Genomic DNA, 22,337 nt, shown 5'->3' on the forward strand with positions numbered 1-22,337 from the left:
GTAAAATACTTGTTTATGTTATAAAAAGCCCAATTGGTGATTTATATTGATTCTTATAATATTAATGTTGGTAGAGTCATTTTTAGCTATACGCATAAGCTCTGTTTAAAAATAGAAGGAATAAAATCTATCAGTCTATTATTAGTAATAATTAGCATTTATTTTCATAAAGAATGTTAATACATGTTATACTAGATAAAACTAGTAATTATAGCACCTACTCATAATTTCATCAATAATGACTCGTAATAATAGTCATAATGAATTAATAAGTATTTACGTTTTAAGACGTATTTATGTGTGTGATAAATGTGATGTACGAATGTGAATGTAATGGTGAATGATTACCCATATACTGGTGTATGTTTATTTATTTGGCGTACGTATTCTTTTGTATGTGCGATACGCAAATCGATGCTAGAAGTGGACTGTGAGTTAGATGAGCCTAACACGTTCGAGGACGACCCGCAGGACACGTTCGAGCAAGACAAGTGGATTCTCCCTCTGCATATTCTATTTGTACTCAATTAATGCATATAATAATGTTTAATTTTTTTGGATATACTGCATAATTTGATGGGATTTACCTAATTAAGGATTTCCTAGATTTACCAACTGTATTGCTTGATTACCCTGGGAAAATACTATGCTTTGCAAATTTGTGCTACCGCTCAACTTAATAATTTTGATGTCACTCATTATTGATATTAATGTTCCAGAAATGAAATTGGTATTATGGTGTTAACCTGATAGTTGAACAAGATTATTTCATATTAACTAGAACATGGAGTGACCATCCAGGATAACAGTGCAACCACAAGTGCTATCATGGCTCTGGCTTTGTTAATTAGCTTTATATGCTTAATACCTAGCAACCTTACCTGAAATATGGGCAAGAGGGGGAGCGGTAGTGGTGGCAGCTCACGTTAACTTGGGGACGTATTCTTGGCTAAGGTACCTCGCCTACAGGGCCTCCACACCGACTTGGAAACCTTAGCGGGCTGCTTTGTATTAAGTGTATTTTGTTAGCCATTCACCTTGGTAGTGTTTACGGGTCCGATCAACCCAGGCTAGATGGGATACATGGCTTGTGGGAAAAGTTGTACCACCTCTGCAGAGTTTAAAACTGATATGTCAGTCGTGCTCACGGTTAAGAGCAACCTGGACCGTCACATGATAATTGAACTTAAAGATGGACAATAAATCGAGATCTGATGATCTGCTAATGGTTTGCTTAAGTGGTTTCACTTAAGTGTTTTGGATATACTCTTATACCTTTGTTTAAATGGGATACTTGGGATATACACTTATTAGTAAGACATGTGTTATTAATAAAATATTGACTAACTAAAATGCTTACTGCTTAACCTTAGCCTCACCTTGTTAAACCTGCATTAATTTTTTCCCCACTTGCTGAGCCCCGACCATAAGTGAGCTCACCCTTGCTAATATTTTGATCAGAGGGTGATGAAGAAGATATTGATGGAGATTTTGATGAATACTGAGTCTAACAATGCGTCAGTCATCTTCCTGTGGGAGATTACCCATATTTAATTCCACTCTTCTTTGATGTTGATACTTGTTAAAGATACAACGATTCAGATGATGTAATAAAGTACTCTACTCTCTTTACGCCTTTATTGCATTGTCTTTTGATAAATTACACTTGTTATGTCAACATATGTGTGGAAATGGATATTGGCACACATATGCTATGCATTTGGTTTTGCCCCCAGAACCGGGTGTGACAATAGCTATCAAAACAACTGACCAACACATGACACTGTTCCTTTATTTATAGTGCAGAGGTACAACTTTGTATGAAATTTCAAGTATACCCACAAATTTTACACATATGGTTCACAAGTGTTATATGGGCAATGTCGTCTGTTGGGACCATGCTTCATCGCCGAAGGTCCTGCAGGAAGAAACAGCTTCGGCAAAAGCTGCTTATACGTGATGCCGAAGCTACCACTCATGAAGCTTCATATTATAGCGTATCCGAAGATGAAAGATCGAACCGACTTAAAGATGGAATGACCTTTTAGTCCATAAGGGTCTGAGTCATTGTTGTAAACTTTTATAAGGGGTATGATTGTAATTCCTTACAGGCTGTGTCCTGTACCTATAAATAGTGAACAATATTCCTTTACTGTTCACGGAATCCTGTAACTGCTAACGCATTACTTTGGAATCATTGTTCTTTGTCAAGGCAAAGGTATAAATATAACCAAATATCATATTTTAATGTCTGAGTTTATATTATAAAATGAGTAAATGATGTTATCCATTCTCAATATTCTTTAACGTTTCATGCTTCATATTTTATTTCGCATTATTTTACTTTTGACTACGAAGGTAAGACCTTCATAGTTTGTCATCTATGACCTTCGTCCGAGGCTCATTAAATCCTCAGGGAAATAATGCTTCAGCGGACGAAGGGCTTTGATATTTAATATTTTATGTTGCCTTGTTCTTAATTCATAGCATTTGAGAACAAGTCTCCAACATCGTCTTTCCTCCTCTTTTCTTGCTAAACAAGTCTTTAGAGTCCTCCTTTCTCTGCTTTGTATACGAAGTCCTTCGGCGCCAAGGTTGTCTGCTTCGATACACACATTCACAACGCTCGTACGTAAACGAAACTACACAGCTTTTCCTTTCTGGTTCGCTAACTGATCCGGACGAAAGTTGGCTTCGTCGATTCTTTGTATTATATCTGAAACACATCTATTAAAAGACGCTGGGTTTTGAAACGCTCTCCGCATTTCGCGTGACTTTCTCCACCCCGGTCCCGACGCGTGGAAAGCGACCACGAACGCGAATTGTTCAGGTGGTCAAACATTTTGGCAGCGGTCCATGGCAAGTACTGGTGAAACATTGGCAAGTACTGGTGAAGCAATGTTTGTGAGAAGGTCTCGAGATTTTTTTTTCCTCCTGTATCAACGGCAGAGGCCCCCACTGGACACAAAGTTGAGGCATTTTCTCTCTCTCTCTTTGTACAATTGCCGAAGGAGCAAAAGTGCACGGACGACATAGGACTTGATCAAGTTTTTTCATCAAACCCTTTTGTCTTTCCCTCTAATCTAATTACAGTATTGAACTCTGATCCATGACTGATTTCCAAAGAAAGTTGAGAAATAAGACAGTTACAAACAACATTTTTAATCTTAATAAAGGCGAAATCTTTTCATGTGCTGTACCTGTAAACGAGCACTCGGATGCCCGATTTCACGAGCGATCCGACGACGTTGATGGTCGGGATCTGCAGGTTGAGCAGCTCGTACTCGAGAACGTTGTGTAGTGTAGGAGAACCGAAACATTGCAATGTTAGTTTCACGTTCAGAGTTCAGATAGAGAACGAACAAGTGTATGTATCTTGAAGCAACCAGCACCTGCTGCAGACCTAAAAAACTTAGCGTGCCGAAAAGTTCTAGCCTCCTCAACAGTCAACAGCCAAGCTGAGTAGTATGTTACTGCTACAATGCTATTGCTCCCTCGTTAGCCGAAAGGTTCTAGACGATGACTCCATCCACCTACCTTGATGTCCGCGATATCTTCCCACCTGTATCAAGGGTTTCCTTCGCCCTCTTGTCGCTGATGTTCCTCGCTTCCGGTGAGGTCGTCTTCGAGGAGTGCTTTGATGATGTGATGCAGAGTTGATGCTTCTGAGGTTCATCTTCCTACTGCTGATGGTGTTTCAGGGGATGACCCAGAGGACATGCATCCCTAAAGGCTCGACATTCAGCATGCTGCCATGCAAGACACCAAACGATGAGGCCACCACCAAGGAGAATTTCGTTGCTAGCGGGACTACTCATACGAAGGTGATCAGACTCTGGAATTAGAATTTTGGAATAACCTTATTGTCCATTACATTTTTTGTTTGAGCTATGCCGGTGAGTTAGATGGAATCTACTATGACATGATATTGTCTCGCATCCACCAACTAATTTGCTAAGAAATGGGATTCGTCAATCGAGGTGTTTATTTTTACTTGTGTTTCGATTTAAAATGGTATATCTATGTTGTTTGTTTGTTTTATGTACCATATATAGTTACTCCCTCCATCCTACAATAGGTGCACATCTTAGACCCCACATTTTGAGAAGCCAGACATTCTCAACTTTGACTAGATTTTTAGAAAAAATAGTATTAATATTTCTATCTTAAAATATCTTTACTACACGCAATGTGACTCACCTAATGATGTCTATTTGATATCATAAATATTAATGTTTTTTCATATACTTAATCAAATATAGAATTCGTCGACTCGGAGTGCAAGATATACACCTATTTTAGGACGGATAAAGTATCTAATGAGAAATTTATAGCTCTACTCTACATATAAATAAATCACATTCTACAATTTGTCTCTAGGTGAAGTTTTAATTGCTACGGGTGGCCAATGTACATGTTGTTGATCAATTCTTGTGCAAAAGAAATCCTAATTTCTAAACACATGTTAAATGGACTGGTATGATCCGCTACTTATGCAAACAACCCCACGTTTGCACAGAGGTAGTCCCTCCCTATCGAGCATCTTGTTAGAGTTGTGAAACAAATTTTGCAAGGCCTGACAAATATGAATGTATTGCCTTCTATGTCTCTCCTCGTTTCCTCAGTTTATCCTGTTCTAGATATGCTTATATCTGATCTGAATGATATTTTTTTCATCTGCCTCTTTCAAGTTGTGGCTTAGGTTGCCTCTAGAGAAGTCCAAGGCTACAGATGACGATCTTGGTAAAATAAAGAACAATCATCACTACTCATGTTACCATGTGATTCAGATACATTAACCTTTCTTTAGTGTCTTTATAACTATTGTTCAGCTTTGTATACGGTAGTCCTTATAGGGCGCCCGTAAGGGCGCCTCATGTTCTAGTTTTCTTCAATCCGAAGACGAAAGGTTTTGAGGATGTTGGGTAATACAGGACCCCAATAGTGTATTTGGATCTGTCAAATCCCTATTGCATAAGGGAAAACTCTCCTTCATGTTGAAGTCTCGCAGTCCTGTCTATCGAAGCCAATACGTAAGCATTCAGCTTGGATATCCTGTCTGCTTTTCGATGGCCAGATCAAAATCTGACGTTAGAAAAAAACAAGACGACATGCATCAATTGCAGGCTAGAGGTTCCCCCAAAGATTCGTTTTGAGAAGATCACGTTTTTCTGGTTGTTGTTTCAGTAGGACTCCAGTGAGAGGAAAACCACATAGGGCTAGTAAGGAAACTCAAATCTATAGTTTATTTTTATCTCTAATCCTCTCTAATATCAAAGAGAATTCGAGGTTCCCAAAGTAGCCTGTTTTTTTGGCAACATAAAAAAACTATAAGTATTAAACAACTTTCAGTATTAGGTAATGCTCTTCCATCTACTTTTTGGTCGCTTAACACGGCATGTATCCTGCAGTGAGCGACAGGCCTTTGTGTGCATCACCTGCTTTATCCTTATTGCTTTGTGGAAAAGAAACATTGCAGTGTAGGTGCACCAGCTGCTAATGTGGATCTCTCACCCCACACCAAGACTAGCAACCACTCCTCTTACCAGCAAAGAAATAATATTGTGATCCCTGACCACGGAACCACACCCCCAGAGAAACCATTCTACATATTCTCATATACACTCATTAGCACATAGCGCTAGGCGCCATACCAACCATGAGCGACCTGTTATCCTACATTTCCAAGGTCATGTGCATCAAGGCAAGATCGGAGGCAACACAAGCCGGCGAGGACAGCGGCTGCCCAGCGGACGAGTGCCGCGTCTGCCTGTCCAAGATTCGGCTCGGCGAGGCTACCCGCCGACTGCCGTGTCGCCATGTGTTCCACCGGGACTGCGTCGACCGGTGGCTCTCGTCCTGCAAGCGAACCTGTCCGCTGTGCCGAGTTTATGTGGCCGATGGGAACAAGCAGCCGGTGGCGGCAAAGCACACCAGCCGTGAAGCACAGGCACTCGCCGACGACCTTGTTATCTGGTTCTCCACCGTGCTTGTTCCCGGTTTCTGATGCCAAATTCCTTCGTCTGTTCGTTCGTTTGAAAAAGCTTGATTGGTGTGTATTTTTTTTATTGCATGCATGATACATGTACGTACTACGTTACTGTTAATTGTCCTTAGAACAGTTTCTAGAAAATCTGTGTGTATGTAGCATCTTGTTGCATGAACTGATTGGAACTTCTGTGTTTGCAGCTGATTACTGAAAATAAGAAGTTCGAGCAAATATATGTTATCGAAATTTATGGTACTATATGGTGTTGTTTGGTTTCACAAATGTTAACGTGAATGTAGTACTATGATTCGAAAAAAAAAACAAATAGCGTTGGTACTTTTCGGTACTTTTTATTTTTAGATGTTGTTGACTTTAATATGAAAAAAAAAGCTAAATGGGTAAAATTAATACTTGTAATTAAATGCAATATCATCAACTAGCAACGTTACATATAAGAACTGAAACTGCTATCAATCGTTTATTAAAGACAACAATTGGATTGGTACGTGTCTATTATGTTTTATACTTTTATAAATTTATTTAAAAGATACAATTCATTTTTATAATCATGATATCCATAATATAAGTTAATAGTTGTAATAATATGACCTTGTTTTATTATAAATTTATTGTTTTACCCCCCAAGGTAAGCGGGACAAATGGACTCCAATATTTTAGAGCTTACATAGATGAGCAACGAGAACAAATGCAACAGATCATAGGGGTATGCAAAATGATTATAAAAGGCTAGCCCGCGCGTTTGATAAATCTATTGTCGCAAATTTTCCTTCACGCGAGGTTTTGAAACCGGGGAAAACACACGCGATTCATCGGCTACATATTGGCATGATCAATCACAACCCCCTTACGGAATGTCGATGGACACATATCCTGGACAACCACAAACTCCTACACAAATCGGGGTAAACCCACTGATCTGTGCATGGAGGGACCATTCGCACGTGAGCGCGGATCGTCCGAGCCAACGACGGCCAACCCCGTATTTAGAACTGAATTATCGAGATCTGCCTGAGCCGCCGCATCCCGCGCAAACCCTAAACGAACAATTCGGACCATTCGCGCATAGCGCCAAACAGTCCGAATACATCACTAGATGGTTCGGTCATGTGGCCAGATAGTCCACGCACACAGCCAGATGGTCCGGGTATTTGATCGGACGGTCCGGCACAAAGTACACAGAACCTAATGATATTGATTATTACCTGACTACACATCCATCCTAGCCAAACCTCCCACTGCATCATACAACACCTCAGCACCATAATATGACATCCTAGATATGTGGGGGCGAGTACTTTTTGGCCCCCTCTAGAAGGCTGGAAAGGGACAACCAGCCATACGAGCCGCATCAAGAAAGCATTAATGCCTCACAAAATCCAAGCCAGTGGGTGGGGAGACAACATAATATCCAAACACCCACACCTATGCTGGACTAGAGAGTCGGTTGACTACCACCGGTCGCTATTGACATAGTAAGAGAGGAGATAGCTGGGGCGTTCCGAGATAAGCTCGAAGTTAGCATGATCCCTGGGGTAGTCATATCAGCGACCCTATGGTAGCCGATTTGACTATCACCCGTACCCCATAGAACCAGGATTCTCAAATTCGCAAAATTTTCGAGTGACCAACGCAAGAGCATGCACAAACACATAGGCCAGTTCCTAGCACAATTAGGGGAATTGGCTGACACAGAGGTGTTCCACGTTCGTTTATTCTCATTGTCCTTAACAGGGACTGCATTCGCATGGTATGCCAAACTGTCTCCTAACACTATTTTTCGTGGGGGGATTTAGAGCAAAAATTCCATGATCATTTTTCTCCGGTGATTATGAGTTAGATCAGGTAGATTTAGTAGCTTTGTGGCAGGGAAAGGACGAATCAGTTAATGACTACATCCTGAGGTTCCGGGACACAAGAAACGGATGTTTCCAAATTCACCTAGGATAAAAATATCTAGCAGGACCAGCATTCAATGGAATGTATTACTATTTAAAAGAAAAATTAGAAGGCATCCAAGTTTTCATGCTAGCTTAGTTACACCATAGGGCTTTGGCTTGTGAAAGCCGAAGCAAAGATACTACCAAAGCAGTTCATCACAATGTCCATGTGGTAGAATGTGACTAGAGTAGCTCGAATGACGAATCAAAAGGAGTGTACGCTGTTGAGATGGTTTGGCCAAAGCAGGCCAAATCTCCACTTTGTTCATCTTTGCAGCCGGTTCAAAAGAAACGGTAAGAGGAGGTTAAATTTACATTTAATGTTGCGAATGTGATAAAATATTCGATGAATTACTCAAAAGCGACAACATTAAAATAAATCATATTATTCCATGTATCGACGAACTTAAGCATTCGTTGATTTTACTACAAGTGGCACAATTCATTCTCTCACACCACTAATGATTGTAATGTGTTTCAACGATAGGTCCAATCGGCCATTAACGAGGGTTGATTGAACTTCCAAGAAATGCAGGTGGACACAGAGCCCTTCCCAATAAATACGATCAATTTTGATGATAAAAAAATCCCTGGTTCGGCCTAGTGCGGTCGATAAGGGCAAGGGCAAGGAGATCATCATCGGTGGTACACAATACACCAATGAAAACGCCAAAATTTCTTGCAGAAAAGTGGTGACAGAAAATACCCCTGATAAAGGGGAGACATTAAAGGTCACCATCACGACCTCCAACACTAGGGGGCAAGCGGCCAGGTGTGACCCCCTGTTCTGCGCACCGTGGATAGCCCAGCGCGTAGACGCGGACGGTCCGGGACACAACTGGACAATCCGAGCAGGTCAAGCGGACGGTCTGGCAGCACCTAAGAGCAGCGACGACCACATACCTTCAAATCTCGATGACCAAAAATAGGTACGTGAAAGAGATACACGTTTAAGGCATCTGGTCGACTGGTCAGAGCCGGCCCGACCTTTGATCATTTATTATCTAAATAGGTGAAAAAGAAGACTGAGCCATGTGACCGGCTAGCAAAGCGACCTTGCTCACCTACCCAAAGGTAAGATCCATTGGGTCATCTCACTAATCAGAGGAGTCAGCACATCACGATATTCATTCAAGACCCATTGTACCTACATGGACACCTCCACCTCCATACCCACTTGTGTCATATCAGTATGCATACCTACCATCACCTTATATCCCAAATCAAATGTTGGGCATGCCACCATATTCATATGTGATGCCACAGTGCCCCGCTTGGGGGCACCCCAAACTTCTGTATTTGATAGGTTGGCACCACCAGTGCAAGATCGATTGAGTGCACGTCAATCTGGTCACCAGGCGTAGGTCCAGCAAGATTGTCGGACTTCTCGGCCACAAAGGCCAACCAATCCAGTAGGGGGCATAGAGAGTAAATGTCTACATGCACCAAAAGAACGACAAAAGGAGACATCATAAAAATAGGCACAATAGATGTCGTCATACAGAGGAATAATGAAGGGTCCATCAAGACTGACACAGTCTCAAAAGCGCAAATTGCAACGCCTGAGAGCAAGAAAAAGAGGTGGAAAAATATTTAATGATACACATCCGCAGTACTCACCACCACAAAAGAGGTGGAGACTAAAGGCCATCGAATCAAATCAAACGGCCACAAAAACAGAGGACAAAACAATAGCTACACAACTGCACTTAGTGAAGGATGTACAGGATTATGTTCCTCCTCTCCTTTGTTTTCTTTTCTCTTCCTTTCAGTAGAAGTTTGATTATTTATTTGGAGATATATTAATACATTAGCGGATCAAACCCTAAGGGGACATGAAATGTTGCATCATGCTGAGCTTAAACTTTGCTTTTTGTTTGATGCATATGTTTGAAACATTTAAATTTGAGTTTGTGATTTGGTTGGATTTGAATTCAAAAGAGAAAATAAAAAGAAAAGGGATTATAAATTGAGAATAAATAGAAAAGCCAAAGCAGCCTGTAGAACCCCTCCCCTCAGCCTTTCGAACTAATCGTCCCAGCTCGCCCGCGCTGTGGCGAAACCGCCCAGATTATTCCAGCTTAAGTGCCTTGGTCTCACTTTGTTGCATATGTTTGGTGTATTGTTTTTTTGTTATTCCCCAAGTGTGTTGAATGAGTGATTGCTTTATGAAGACAACAAGCAATTCGTGATTCCTGAGTGTGTTGCAGGAGACTTCCCTGAGCAGCAACCTGGTCAAGACAAGTGTCCTCTGACTCATTATGCCCTGCTTACTTTATAATTCATTGTCCTGCTTACTATGGTCAACCTAAGGATTGACTAGTGTTATGTTTTCCTGTTCATGGTTATCCTTTGGGAATTGATTACTATGATTAGTATCATGCTATTGCTTTACTTTAATCAATGAACATGATGAGAATATTTATGATACGATGATGCTATTCTGGATATGATGATGAACTTGTATCAGTTTAGGGGACTCAGGCTGTTTCCCGAGTTCCATAAGGACCTGTTCGTTAGATGACCACCCAAAAAATAGTACAACCATGAGGGTGGTATGGGACACCCTTAGCTGATTAATTAAATGAAATTGAGGTATAGTCAGCTTCACCGTCATGCCATCAATGGAGTCCGGGCACAATACTTGCTCTGTCGAGGCTGTTGCGAGGTTCTTTCGTATTGCTTTTGTTAGTCACCCTTCCTGTGGGGAGAGGTATTGTGTTTATCAAACTGGAGAAACCTAATGGGCGGCTATGACCTCTAGGGAATCTTTGTAAAAGCTAAGTAGTGAATCCCTGACCATTCACCTCGGTAGTGAAGATCGGGTTTGTACAACCAAGGCCGGGAAGGAATCACGTCTCATGGGTAAAGTGTGCAACCTCTGCAGAGGGCTAGAAACTGGTATATCAGCTGGGCTCACAGTTATGAGCAGACTTGGGAGCTCCTTTGATTAGAGTTACTCTAGTTATCTTTATGATGATGTTTAATGATGATGATTATAATTATGGTTTCCAGTATTTCCTCTCGGAGGGAATACTATTTGGGTTAAAAACTTGGGATTATTGCTAAAACTTGGCTCTCTACTAGTGATAAATACCTGATCAACTAACAACAGCTGCTTTAAGCTTAACCCCCACATACAGCTAGTCCACTTTAGCTAAACGAGACACTTGCTAAGTACGTTGATGTGTACTCACCCTTGCTTAAAATCACCAAACCCCATGTTGTCCCCGTTGCAACCAATGCTCAGGAGAAGATGAAGACGACATGAAGGACTTTCAGGAGTTTCAGGCCTTCGACGAGTTCTAGAGTAGATTAGTGGCAAACCCCCAATCAGCTGTCTGTGAAGGCCTTATCGTACTGCATTTCATTCCGCACTTTGATTATGACTTAAGTTAATGACTTTGTGGATCTTTCGGACATCGTGATGTAATAAAGTACTTAATTCCGCTATTATTTTGAGCAATGTGTGAAGATGTCCAACTATGTAATCGCTGTGTACGAGAATCTCTAATCCTGGCACATATATGGTTCGCATTCGGTTTACCTTCTAAAACCGGGTGTGACACTTAGACTCACTAGTATCGGACCAAAGGAGAACAAAGTGCCTGCTAACACGTAGTATGCAAAGAAACTAATTAGTCCGCTCACTATGGGTGTGGAGAATATCCATGCGTGTAGAAATCATTGTACCATTTTATCGAGGTGATGATTATAAAGACTTGGAGAGTTACCCAAATTGCGGTGCAAGTAGGTACAAGACGAATAAAGACTATCGAGAGGAAGAGTGTGTTGCATCCGTGTCTAAAGGGAAGAAGCGAAAGAAAGCCCAAAAGAAGACATCAAAATCCACGAGCAAAGAAAAAGAAGTAGAGTATTTTGCGCTCAAAAAGATTCCTGCTTTGGTGATGTGGTACCTCCTCCTCGTCGATCGATTGAGGTGTTTGTTCGCTAACCCTGAGGATGCCAAAATTATGAGCTGGCATGCTTCTAATGAGCACAAAAACGATGGGAATCTTTCACATCCAGCTGATGCGAAGTAGTGGTAATATTTTAATGACAACCACCGAGACTTTATCGATGAACCAAGAAATGTTAGGTTCGCACTATGTACTGATGGAATGAATCCATTTACAGAGAGAAGCAGCAAGCATAGCACATGGCCGGTGATCCTCACCATCTACAACCTTCCTCCATGGATGATGCATAAACGAAAGTAAATTTTGTTAACCATCTTTATTTCTGGACCTACACAACCAGGAGTTGACATGGATGTATTTTTGGAGCCCTTAATGGAGGATATGAAAATATTGTAGGAAACGAGTGTTCAAATGTTGGATGAGTATCGTAAAGATTCATTCTCGTTGAGGGCAATTCTTTTTGTTACGATCAACAATTACCCTGCTCTCTTCATATTATCAGGCTAGTTTAAGGGAAAGGTTGGTTGCATAGTATGCATTGATGGAACTACTTACATGTCCCTTTCTGCATCTAAGAAGATAGTGTACATGAGACGCAGACGCTTTTTATTGGAAGGACACAGGTACCACATGCAAAAGATGGATAAATACTTTGACAATAATGATGAACTACATTCTACTACTCCATCGGGTAACAATAAAGGTCAAAGAGTTTTTTAAATAGTTAGGAATATGAAATTTGTTTTTGGAAAGAAGACGTAGTGAATCCTTGGCCATTCACCTCAGTAGTGAAGATCGGGTCTGTACAACCCAAGCTGGGAAGGGATCACGATTGTGAGTAAAGTGTGCAAGCTCTGCAGAGTGTTAGAAACTAGTATATTAGTCGTGCTCACGGTTAAGAGCAGCCTTGGGATCCTCTTTGATTAGAGTAACTTTGGATACTTTTATGATGATGGTAAATGATGATGATTATAACTATGGTTTCTGGTACTTCCTCTTGGAGGGAGTACTTTTGGGTAATAACTTGGGTTTATTACTAAAACTTGGCTTTTCTACCAGTAATAAATACCCGACCAACTAAAAGCAACTTCTTTAAGCTTAACCCCACATACAGCTAGTCCACTTTAACCAAACAGGACATTTGCTGAGTACATTAATGTGTACTCACCCTTGCTTTAAAAATCACCCAACCCCAGGTTGTCCCCATTGCAATCAGTGCTCAGGAGAAGATGATGACAACATGGAGGAGTTTCAGCACTTCGATGAGTTCTAGTCGTGTTTAGTGGCAAACCCCCAGTCAGCTGCATGTGAAGGCCTTATCTTTCTATGTTTCGTATCCGCACTTTGATTAGGATAATGACTATGTTAAGTTAATGACTCTGTAGATGTCTTGGACATCTTGATGTAATAAAGTACTATTTCTGCTATTATTTTGAGCAATGTGTGATGATGTCCAACTATGTAATCGTTGTGTACATGAGTTTCTGATCCTGGCACATACATGGTTCGTATTCGGTTTGCCTTCCAAAACTTGGTGTGACAAGGATCTCATCTTAGATCCGTAACGTACTGAGCTAGAAGATGTCGCTGCTCCCGGGTCCACATGCCAGTTAGAGGGCAGAAGCGAGCGGCGAAGTGGAAGGATGACAATAGGGCCCCACGTGTAAGCGAAATCAGAGAAATGGAAAAAAAACGAGGTGTAGGATGGGCTGGTAAGGTGGGCTGCGGGAGGAGAGAGTTGGGCCAGGGCGATTTTGGCCCAGCGGCCTATTTCTCCATTCTCTTATTCTATTTTATTTTCTATTTTTAATTCTGGTTTTGTTTCAATTTATAAATTCGAATTTGATTCAAATTTCACACTTATCTTCAAATGCATTATCAAAATCTCGGCATGAAATGCAATAATATTTTATTATTTATTTTATTATTTTGAATAATACTAATGCTTAATTCACGAGAGAGAGAGGAGAAGAAAATATTCCACTCATATCAACATTTAAAAATCTTTATGTTTATTAATTGATTTTCAATTTTAATTTCTAGTTTTGAGACCCAAATCTAACTTTGACAACTCAAAATATAATATTGTCATTTACTTATTTTTAATAAATAATTTCTAAATAAAATCCTTATTAACGACATTTATTTATACCTTAGAAAAAATTTAAATAAATCCAAAATAATATTTTGGGTACTACAATAGCAAGTGGTCGCACTTGGAGCTGCCTTGCTTGAGGATTTTAAGTTTAAAACAGCGCTCACAAGAGTGTACATGACTTACCTGCTGTGAGGCTGTGCGCAACGCAGCCCCCTCGGCATCCCCCTCCTCTTGCATGGGGGCTGTAGGGGGCACTCCACGGCCGCAGCGGTGCCCCCTACAGCGCCCCTACACGCCGACCCCATTCTCTCTCCCCCCAGATCTAGCGTGTCACTGTTCATCACCCTAAACACTGTGCTGTGGGTCCACGAGTAATTGTTAGTAGATAAAAAATTGATAGTTGATATAGAAAATGATATTTTATAGTTGTAGTGAGGTATAGGGGAGTATTTAGGGAGATCCGCTGCGAGAGATGAAAAAATAGGGGAAAAATAGAGGGAAAAGTGATATAGGGGGAAAATTTAGGGGTAACGGTTGCGGATAGCCTGAGTACCGTTGCTTCTAGAGCAACAACTTCCTCTTAGCTCTTGCCAGCCAAGTTAGATAAATCGAGTAACGGAGCGTTTGGTTCCCTTCATTTTAGAGGAATTAGAATTCATACAATAAATAACTTATTTAGTTTGGAATTTGACATTCCACCATTTTACAAAGTTCAGATATAAGTCTATCTTAAATTAATGGGGTGGAGGATAAGAAATAATTTTATACATTAGTAGAATTTATTTCTACTCTGTAACTTACATGACACTCTTTGTCTCACTCCTCTACAGTAAAAATGTAACATATAAATAACTCCGACATCTTTCTAATAATAGTATATAAATATATATTACATAAAATCGAATTAGATTAATTGATATATGCCAAAATTACTATTATTAGAATGAAATTCAATTCGTATGACCTAAAAGGGGCGTAAGGGAAAACTGTAGGCAAGGAATTGATTAGGAGATAGACAATGTCCCTACAACTACTGTTTCCTTTAAACAAAAAAAAAATACGAAGACTGGACATGCCTTTTCCAAGGGAGGGCTTGGATCTAGAAGCTAGAGCCATATCATGGACAGGGCACCAAGTAGTAACCAATTAATGTCCTTTTCCACTTGCCTGACTCCAATCGAAGAAATGCACTATAAGTTAGGTGTTTTAGTCTAATACTAAGCTAGGCTTCTCTAATTCTGACCAAATTTATATAAAAATGTATAACCTATAATACTAAATAAATTCAGTATCAAAACATTTCATGGTGGGCTAATTAAATTGACTTGATATTGCAGATGTAGAGAAATTTTACACTTAGAACAAAACTAAAACAAGCTAGCTATTGGAATAGAGGGATTAACACATCACTACTGTATGATATCATGAACTAACTGGATCAACTTGTATGAGTAGTCTCTCCTTAATCAAGCTAAGATTCAACAGCAGAACATATACACACTATAAAACCATCTTGTTTTCACTATTAGACTATTAGTATCGGATTGCCTCCTTAACTGATTCATATTAGAAAACTAATTTTCTAATCTGGTCGAATGTTGAGAGTGATGCTTCGAATGAAAACAATTTCTATGCAGAGAAAACTAATAGAAACATTTTATTTGGTAGCAACATATATTAAAATACAAAATGATAATTAATATACATCATGTTTTCTAACATTGGATAGTAACTCGATGTGATTATGATTTCAATAGAAAAGAGAAATCAGTTTTTTATATAATTTCTAGGGTACTGATATGGTATATGTAATAGAATGTTTACACTGTTTAAAATTTTGTAAGTAGCAGTATTATACACTTGCTGGAGGAGAAATACTGACCTCTGAAATCTTTGACCAAGCAACCAGCGAAGAGAATCAGTATAGGATCATTCTTAGTTTCATCATCTAATCCTTCATTTTGTGGTGCTTGTTTTTTTCGTGTTATTTTAACTATGTTGTACACTGGCGAGAATATTATGCTCTTTCCTCAGATGGACAGTGGACATACTGAGCGCTATTCGTCGTCGTCTAAGAAAACTAAGGCAGAATACTGATCCTTTGATTATTTTGTTGAAAAATAATTCTTTTGTTGCTTTACTTTTTCAATATGCTTCGGTGTATCAATGTGTTCTGAATTTCTTAGCTTTTTAATCTGTTAGCTTGTACCAAAGGCGTGTTGTTACTCCTTGCTCTTTTTTAAAGTAACTACATGTTATTAATAGGTATTTTAAACATGTCACCTTCATGTAATTTTTTGTGTTGAAAACTGAAGGATGGCATTATATGGAGAGTAGGTGATAATGAACCAATTGGAATTTATGGATGAAGATTTGGAAACTTTCCTACACCCTGAAAGCATAAGGCAATTTGTTTGGCGCTTGATGCACAGTACATTGGCTGTTGAAATGAATCTGAAGAGTAGAGTAGTTCTAACTGGTCCAGTTTTGTAAACAATGTTGGAGTTGAGGTTGGAATATATTAGAGGGGGCCTGGTTGAACTGCAATCTCCATGGGATATGGTGAAATGGATCCTGAATATGGCCCAACATGTGTGCAGTATGATCTTTATCCTTCTCTAGAAATGGTGGAGCGTGAGGAATGTAGTGAATGATGGAGAGAAACAATTGTTTTGAGTTCCAATAAAATATCTAGCGCGATTCAGCAGCTGGTTACTGAAGTCCACAAAAAGTAAAAAATCAGTGGCTAGAAATCTGATGACAGGTAGGCATTGATGGACACCTCCTATGGCAGATTTCCTGAAGATTAATGGTGATTTGAAGATTAATGGTGACAACGCCTTTGTCCAAGCTAACAGGTCTACAACATATAGGGTTTTCTTTGTCGTGATCGCACATGATACTGTGTTGGCAGGGACGGGAAAGCTTGGTGGACAACTAGACATACATGATGCTCTAATATATGGCCGGACTTTAGCCTGCTGCAAGGTAATTGAAAATGTTGTGGCTCATGTATTATATATATACTAGTCCGTTGCCCGTGCGTTGCGACGGCTTACAACAATACCCACACAAACTATCCATCAAAAAAATTTCAAGATTTTTTATTGATTGTCTCCGCTCTCTGTATAATATATTTTTTGATTTAGTTAACTGATGTTATTGTTTACTCCATGCAAATATGTCTTGGTACAACACGGCCAATGAAGTGAACGATTAGAAGAGAGTTCACAACGATTGACTGAATGGACAGAGATTATAAAATGACATAATTTCATTATACAAAGACCAAATAAGAGAAAGTTTGTGACATCAAGTTTCTAAAATAAGTCCCATGAAGTCAAACTTATAAAAAAGATAGATCAAAATATGGAGGTGATCGTTAAAGTCAGGCATCAATAAAAACTGGATGCGCTCCATATAAATTATGCTACTTCGTAGCAATTACTAACGTTTAAAACCAACAAATACCCTTTCATTTTGCTGTTAGTGTGACAAATCATTGCTGCTCCATCCAATTCAGCAACCTCAAACACTATGTAGTCCATTGCGCCAATGTGGTCTCAGAAACGACCTAATGCTTGTAAGAGCCAAAAATGTCGTGTCGTGTTTGGGCTGCAGCCTCGGCTCGTAGTGCTGGCTCGGTCCGACACGATTATTTTTTATTTTACAAAAAACGTATATACCTATATACAATTTATATTCAATATTAAAAACATCTTAGCGTGATGTTCTACTGGTTAGACAGTTTCACCCAGTGTCTCCCGCCCTTCTTCCATCAGGGCATGTGCTCGATACAGTTAGCAGACCGGCATGACGTCCTTGTGCCATAGTTGTGGCCCGCGTGCATCTAGCCTGTGTCATGTGTCGTTACGCTGATTTAATTAAATGGATCGATGGGCTAACGGGCTGGCCCGACACAGTTAGCAGGCCGGCATGACGTGCCTGTGTCATAGTTGTGGCCCGCTTGCATCTAGCCCGTGTCGGGCGTCGTTTGACATCTATAGACGTGCAGCGGATTAATTTTAAATAGCTGTGAGGGGTTATTTGTAAAAAAATGACGCATGACGACCATTGAAACTGGTGCTTTAAGTATATATATATATATATATATATATATATATATATATATATATATATATATATATATATATATATATATATATATATATATATATATATATAAGGCGGTCCAAAACGGTGAAGCTGACAGTATCCACGTCAGCGTAAATACTCCGGACCACTCGATTGTTAATCAACGGATCACGTTCGTTGTTGCTTTCTTGCTTTCTGGAATACATCTTCCTCTTTCTCTTTGCTTCTAGGGACTTCTGAGTTCTGACCGACGCTTCGTCTCTCTTCGCTCGACTTCCAGAACCCTTTTTGCGGCTTGAGTAGCCCCTCAAGCCATTCCGCTGCAGCCTCTCTTACTCGATGGAGCTCTAGCCCCAGCGCTCTCCTTCCGCAGCCATTCCTCTGTGTATCATGTTCGTGTGCGGTGCCGAGTTATAGCTCAAGGCTTGCGGGAGGCCAATACTACGATCTCGCCATCATGCGCACCATCCTCAACTTCGCCTTCTACAAGCCGACCGACGAACTCAAGTTATGTGCCTTTCCTCACCGGTCCATGTGCCCAGTGCTCCTGTAGAAGATCGGTAGGTGCCATGCTAGAAAAGCCTCTACACACCCAAAAACCCGCCATCAGTGCTGAGCCGCCGACGGGAGTCCATCCCTCTTCCTCCCCTGAAACGTCGTCGCCCGCCACCCTTCTCCCCCAGTAGTGTCGCGATGCTGGCTCAAGACACCGCCTTTCCTTTCTTGAACGAAGTCAAGATGCTGCATGTGTTGAGGATATACTCCATATGATTATCCGTGTCCTTTCACAGAACTCGCTTGTACCATCTTTCTTGGAGTAGGTAAATTCACTTGATTGTTGTTATATTTTCATCAATCTTCTTAAGAGGTGATTTGCTTTGATTTACTTACAGATATTAGATAGAAGCAAGCAAATATTTCAATTACATCAATTCTCACGTTAATAAGGAACTTTGCTATTGTCATTACTCAATGGGCCGGGTTTATCAAATTGCAGCTATTATGGACTTCTTCTTTTTTCTTAAAAAATTAACTTTGTCTCCGATTGGTGAACACTATTTTTCCTTTACTTCGTGTCATCCTTTTTGTGATACAATTCAAGGCAAGATGCAAATGTGGTTTCTATATCTGTTTTCTCTCTGTATCGTGCTTTTTAGTTTATATATGAAGATGTGATATTTGCATTAATTGTTTGCGAGGAAATTTGAGCCAATCTGTCTATTAGTCCTTTAGCTTCTTGGAAAGCTTTTAGAGCAGATAATCACCAAGTTTCATACTAAGTTTAATACCATGATATTTATCATCTTATCTTTAGCTTCCAATGTTAACTAATGCCCTCAACAAAGTAACTAATGCTTATACTTTGTTTCTAGGTTTTACAGAAACGTTCCCGATCTGATGCTTTAAAAGATGGGCGCAAAGGCTCCTTTCCCGATCTGATGCTTCTTTTCTTTTCCCCTTTTTATTTTATCCTTCTTCTTTTATAGTTCCCTTAGATCAGGTTCCACATAAAAAAATACCAGAAAAGAAATATGCAAACAACTCATTAGCAAACAAAGGTGAGATTTCAAGAATCAAATTGTACACTTTCTCAAGGCTTCAGCTCCAATATGTCTTGTAAATTCAGTGTATTAACGATACATAAAGGATTGGATTTTGTGTTTTGAATCCTTCGTGGCAGCTTTGTTTTTGGAACAACGCTGGGCAGTACCTCTACTCCTTAAGGACTACACCAACGAGGTAATTATTGCTATTAGTCGTCTGCACATCATGTCTTGCTTATTTTTTTTATTTTTTTACAGCTTTCTTTTTCCCCTGGTTTTGTTTTATTACATGTGCTTTATGATCCGTATTTATACCTATGTACATAGACAAATAGGCCATTTTATAGCCAATCTAAGTAAATATAACTGCACATGTGTATGCACACGCACAGAAAAATAAATATGTACAGAGAGGGAGGGATTAGCCTATATCTGATCTATCAGGTGTAGGCTTGTAGCAACACTAGCTTGCACATATATGTATATATGCTACAAATGTATAACTCATAAACTCTAAAAAAATGCAGGTTCACAACTCAGACTACAAAGTCATTCCAGTTCTCTCTGTTCTAACAAATTATGGAACACATAATTATGCACAAGAATTGCTTACGCAAGATGATGCATTTAGCCTTCCAAGTACACAAGATTCTCCAGCAATATCGTTTGGTATATATTCTCCACGTGCACCAATCAAAAAACTGGAGTAAGCACGTCCTATCTAATATTAACTGCAACTATTTATTGGCATCTGTGTTATACAACCTGATCATATTTATCTTTTAGCGACGCGACAAACTCGCATATTCCCACATGCTACGCGATACTGAGGTGACTTTGATACAACAACAAATTTAGCTTCTTCGTATTTTACGGAATACATAACTGTGTGATATTGCTGCTAAGACAGAGATTGGAACCTATTCTCCCTTTATACATGTTAAAAAAAAGCTTCCATCATCTGACTGTTTATATCAGCTTGATCACAGGATCATGAACTCTGCACGTCAACATGACAAGGACAGACTGCCCTCGCCACCCTAAGTATGTCCTTATGCAACAAGCAGCCCTAAAAAGGAGTATACAAATTAAAAAGATAATGGACAATGTTTTTCATTCATTTTTTTATGCATACACATACAAACACAAATTTGAACTCCAACTTAAAATTCATACTGATATTGTAAAACATGTGCAGGATCAGGACTAGCCAACTTCGCATACTCTAATCTGATTCTATATAATCTGGTGACCATGGCAGTTATATTATATCGTAAGTTGCACCGAGGTATATTGTTCTATACATCTTAACACCAATATAGTATACATAATATTCATGATAGCTGCTCTTCAACATCACTCAAATTCACATAGAACACAAACAAACAAAAATGCAAAAACTACTTTATTCTCCCTTGTAAATATCATACAACAACACCATTTACAGTATTGATTAAACATTATAAACACAATTGATGTTTCCTTGTCTTCACAGGCTTGCAAAGGTCGTCCACGTTGCTAGAACGAGTTTGCTTTTGTGTATAGAGGACCAAACTGATAAAGGCCATCCAATTTCGTATATGTTTCTACCACCCATATCAGTAAGCTCTATCTTATGTTTAATGGAGACTATGTGTCTTATCGTGTAAGTTTGCTCTACAACTAAACTGTAACGGTGATAGTCATCATGGTAGACTCATCTTAGGTTTGTACTGTGATGTATACTATAATATTTATCTGCTTCACAACCAATATTGTCACTTTAAACAGGTATTTACCATGCTAATATCCAACACATTAATGTTCTATGAACAATTCAATGTACTATTTACCACGCGCGCCTATGGGCGCGCCCAATACACTAGTGTATTACAGATGGAAACAGATTCTCTGCTGGGTGCTCCTTATCGGACATCAATTTCACCTCCCTTTTCGAGGGCTCCCCGCCCCCCTCCAACCCTATCCGCCATTTGTCCCGCAGCCAACGCGCAAGCGACCATCTTAAAAGGCTTCGATCTAACTTGCTCCGCCATGGAAGAAGGATGATGCGCTGTGCGCTGAGCTGGTCGTCCGACATCCGACGCGCAAGCGACCAACGACCTTTTGTTGTTGACAGTCACAAAACCCTAACGGGCAGAAATTCCTGACTAGAGAAAGCGCGGTGAAGATGGATGGTAATACCTCTGGCAAGCGGCAAGATGAACGTGCGCACAGCAAGCGAGAACGGAGGCGCTTGACCTGAGAGCACGAATGTCATCGCTGTCGTGGAGTTTGACGCTGCGGTGTCTTTTTTCCAAAGGGTTCTTCGTACGAAGTCTGGAATGCTCCGGCAGATAGAGGAATCGAACGTTTGGCTGTACACGGAGAAGTTTAATAGTGATGGGTACCATTTATGGTCGTCGAAACAGAATCCTGTGGCTGAGAAAAGACAGGATGACGTGGAACAACCTCAGGCAAGGAATGCTTCCACAGTTAGTATATAGTGTTAGGGTCTTCTCCTTCCAAAGGTCCTCAAAAATATAATGTTGCTTTCAGCATCAGCTATTACAAAAAGCTTCGTCTTCAGGACACAAGCCTCTTCCACATGACGAAGGCACACAAGATGAGAACAGATCTAAACAGGATAAGAGTAAACGCCGAAGCTATCACCAGATGGACAGCTTCGACTCACAACGGAGATGAAGTATAATGATGATGCTGACGGAAAGAGGAAAAGACTACTTAGTCCTTAAT

At 40.0% G+C, this 22,337-nt stretch overlaps 1 protein-coding gene and 1 long non-coding RNA gene across 3 annotated transcripts; both read left to right on the top strand.

Moving 5' to 3' along the window:
- Positions 1-5,555: 5,555 nt before the first annotated feature.
- LOC100281639 (uncharacterized) lies at positions 5,556-6,247 on the top strand. The gene has a single exon (NM_001154558.2). It carries the CDS (start codon positions 5,660-5,662, stop codon positions 6,005-6,007), a length of 348 nt encoding a protein of 115 aa, NP_001148030.2. The 5' UTR covers positions 5,556-5,659; the 3' UTR covers positions 6,008-6,247.
- A 12,066-nt stretch (positions 6,248-18,313) lies between these two features.
- LOC103646684 (uncharacterized) lies at positions 18,314-21,356 on the top strand. 2 transcript variants are annotated; one of them, XR_002267210.2, is made up of 8 exons: positions 18,314-18,881; positions 19,434-19,619; positions 19,742-19,800; positions 20,132-20,310; positions 20,391-20,435; positions 20,583-20,648; positions 20,803-20,892; positions 21,100-21,356. It is a non-coding gene; the product is annotated as an uncharacterized lncRNA (long non-coding RNA). The 2 variants fall into 2 exon arrangements; XR_562364.3 differs by having other exon boundaries at positions 19,434-19,800.
- The last annotated feature ends 981 nt before the right edge of the window (positions 21,357-22,337 follow it).

This window comes from Zea mays, chromosome 2 (assembly GCF_902167145.1).
Source record: "Zea mays cultivar B73 chromosome 2, Zm-B73-REFERENCE-NAM-5.0, whole genome shotgun sequence".
Lineage (NCBI taxonomy): Eukaryota > Viridiplantae > Streptophyta > Magnoliopsida > Poales > Poaceae > Zea > Zea mays.

What these genes read in the sequence shown, in the direction of transcription:
- LOC100281639 (NM_001154558.2), top strand. Translation starts at nt 5,660, where the DNA reads ATGAGCGACCTGTTATCCTACATTTCCAAGGTCATGTGCATCAAGGCA.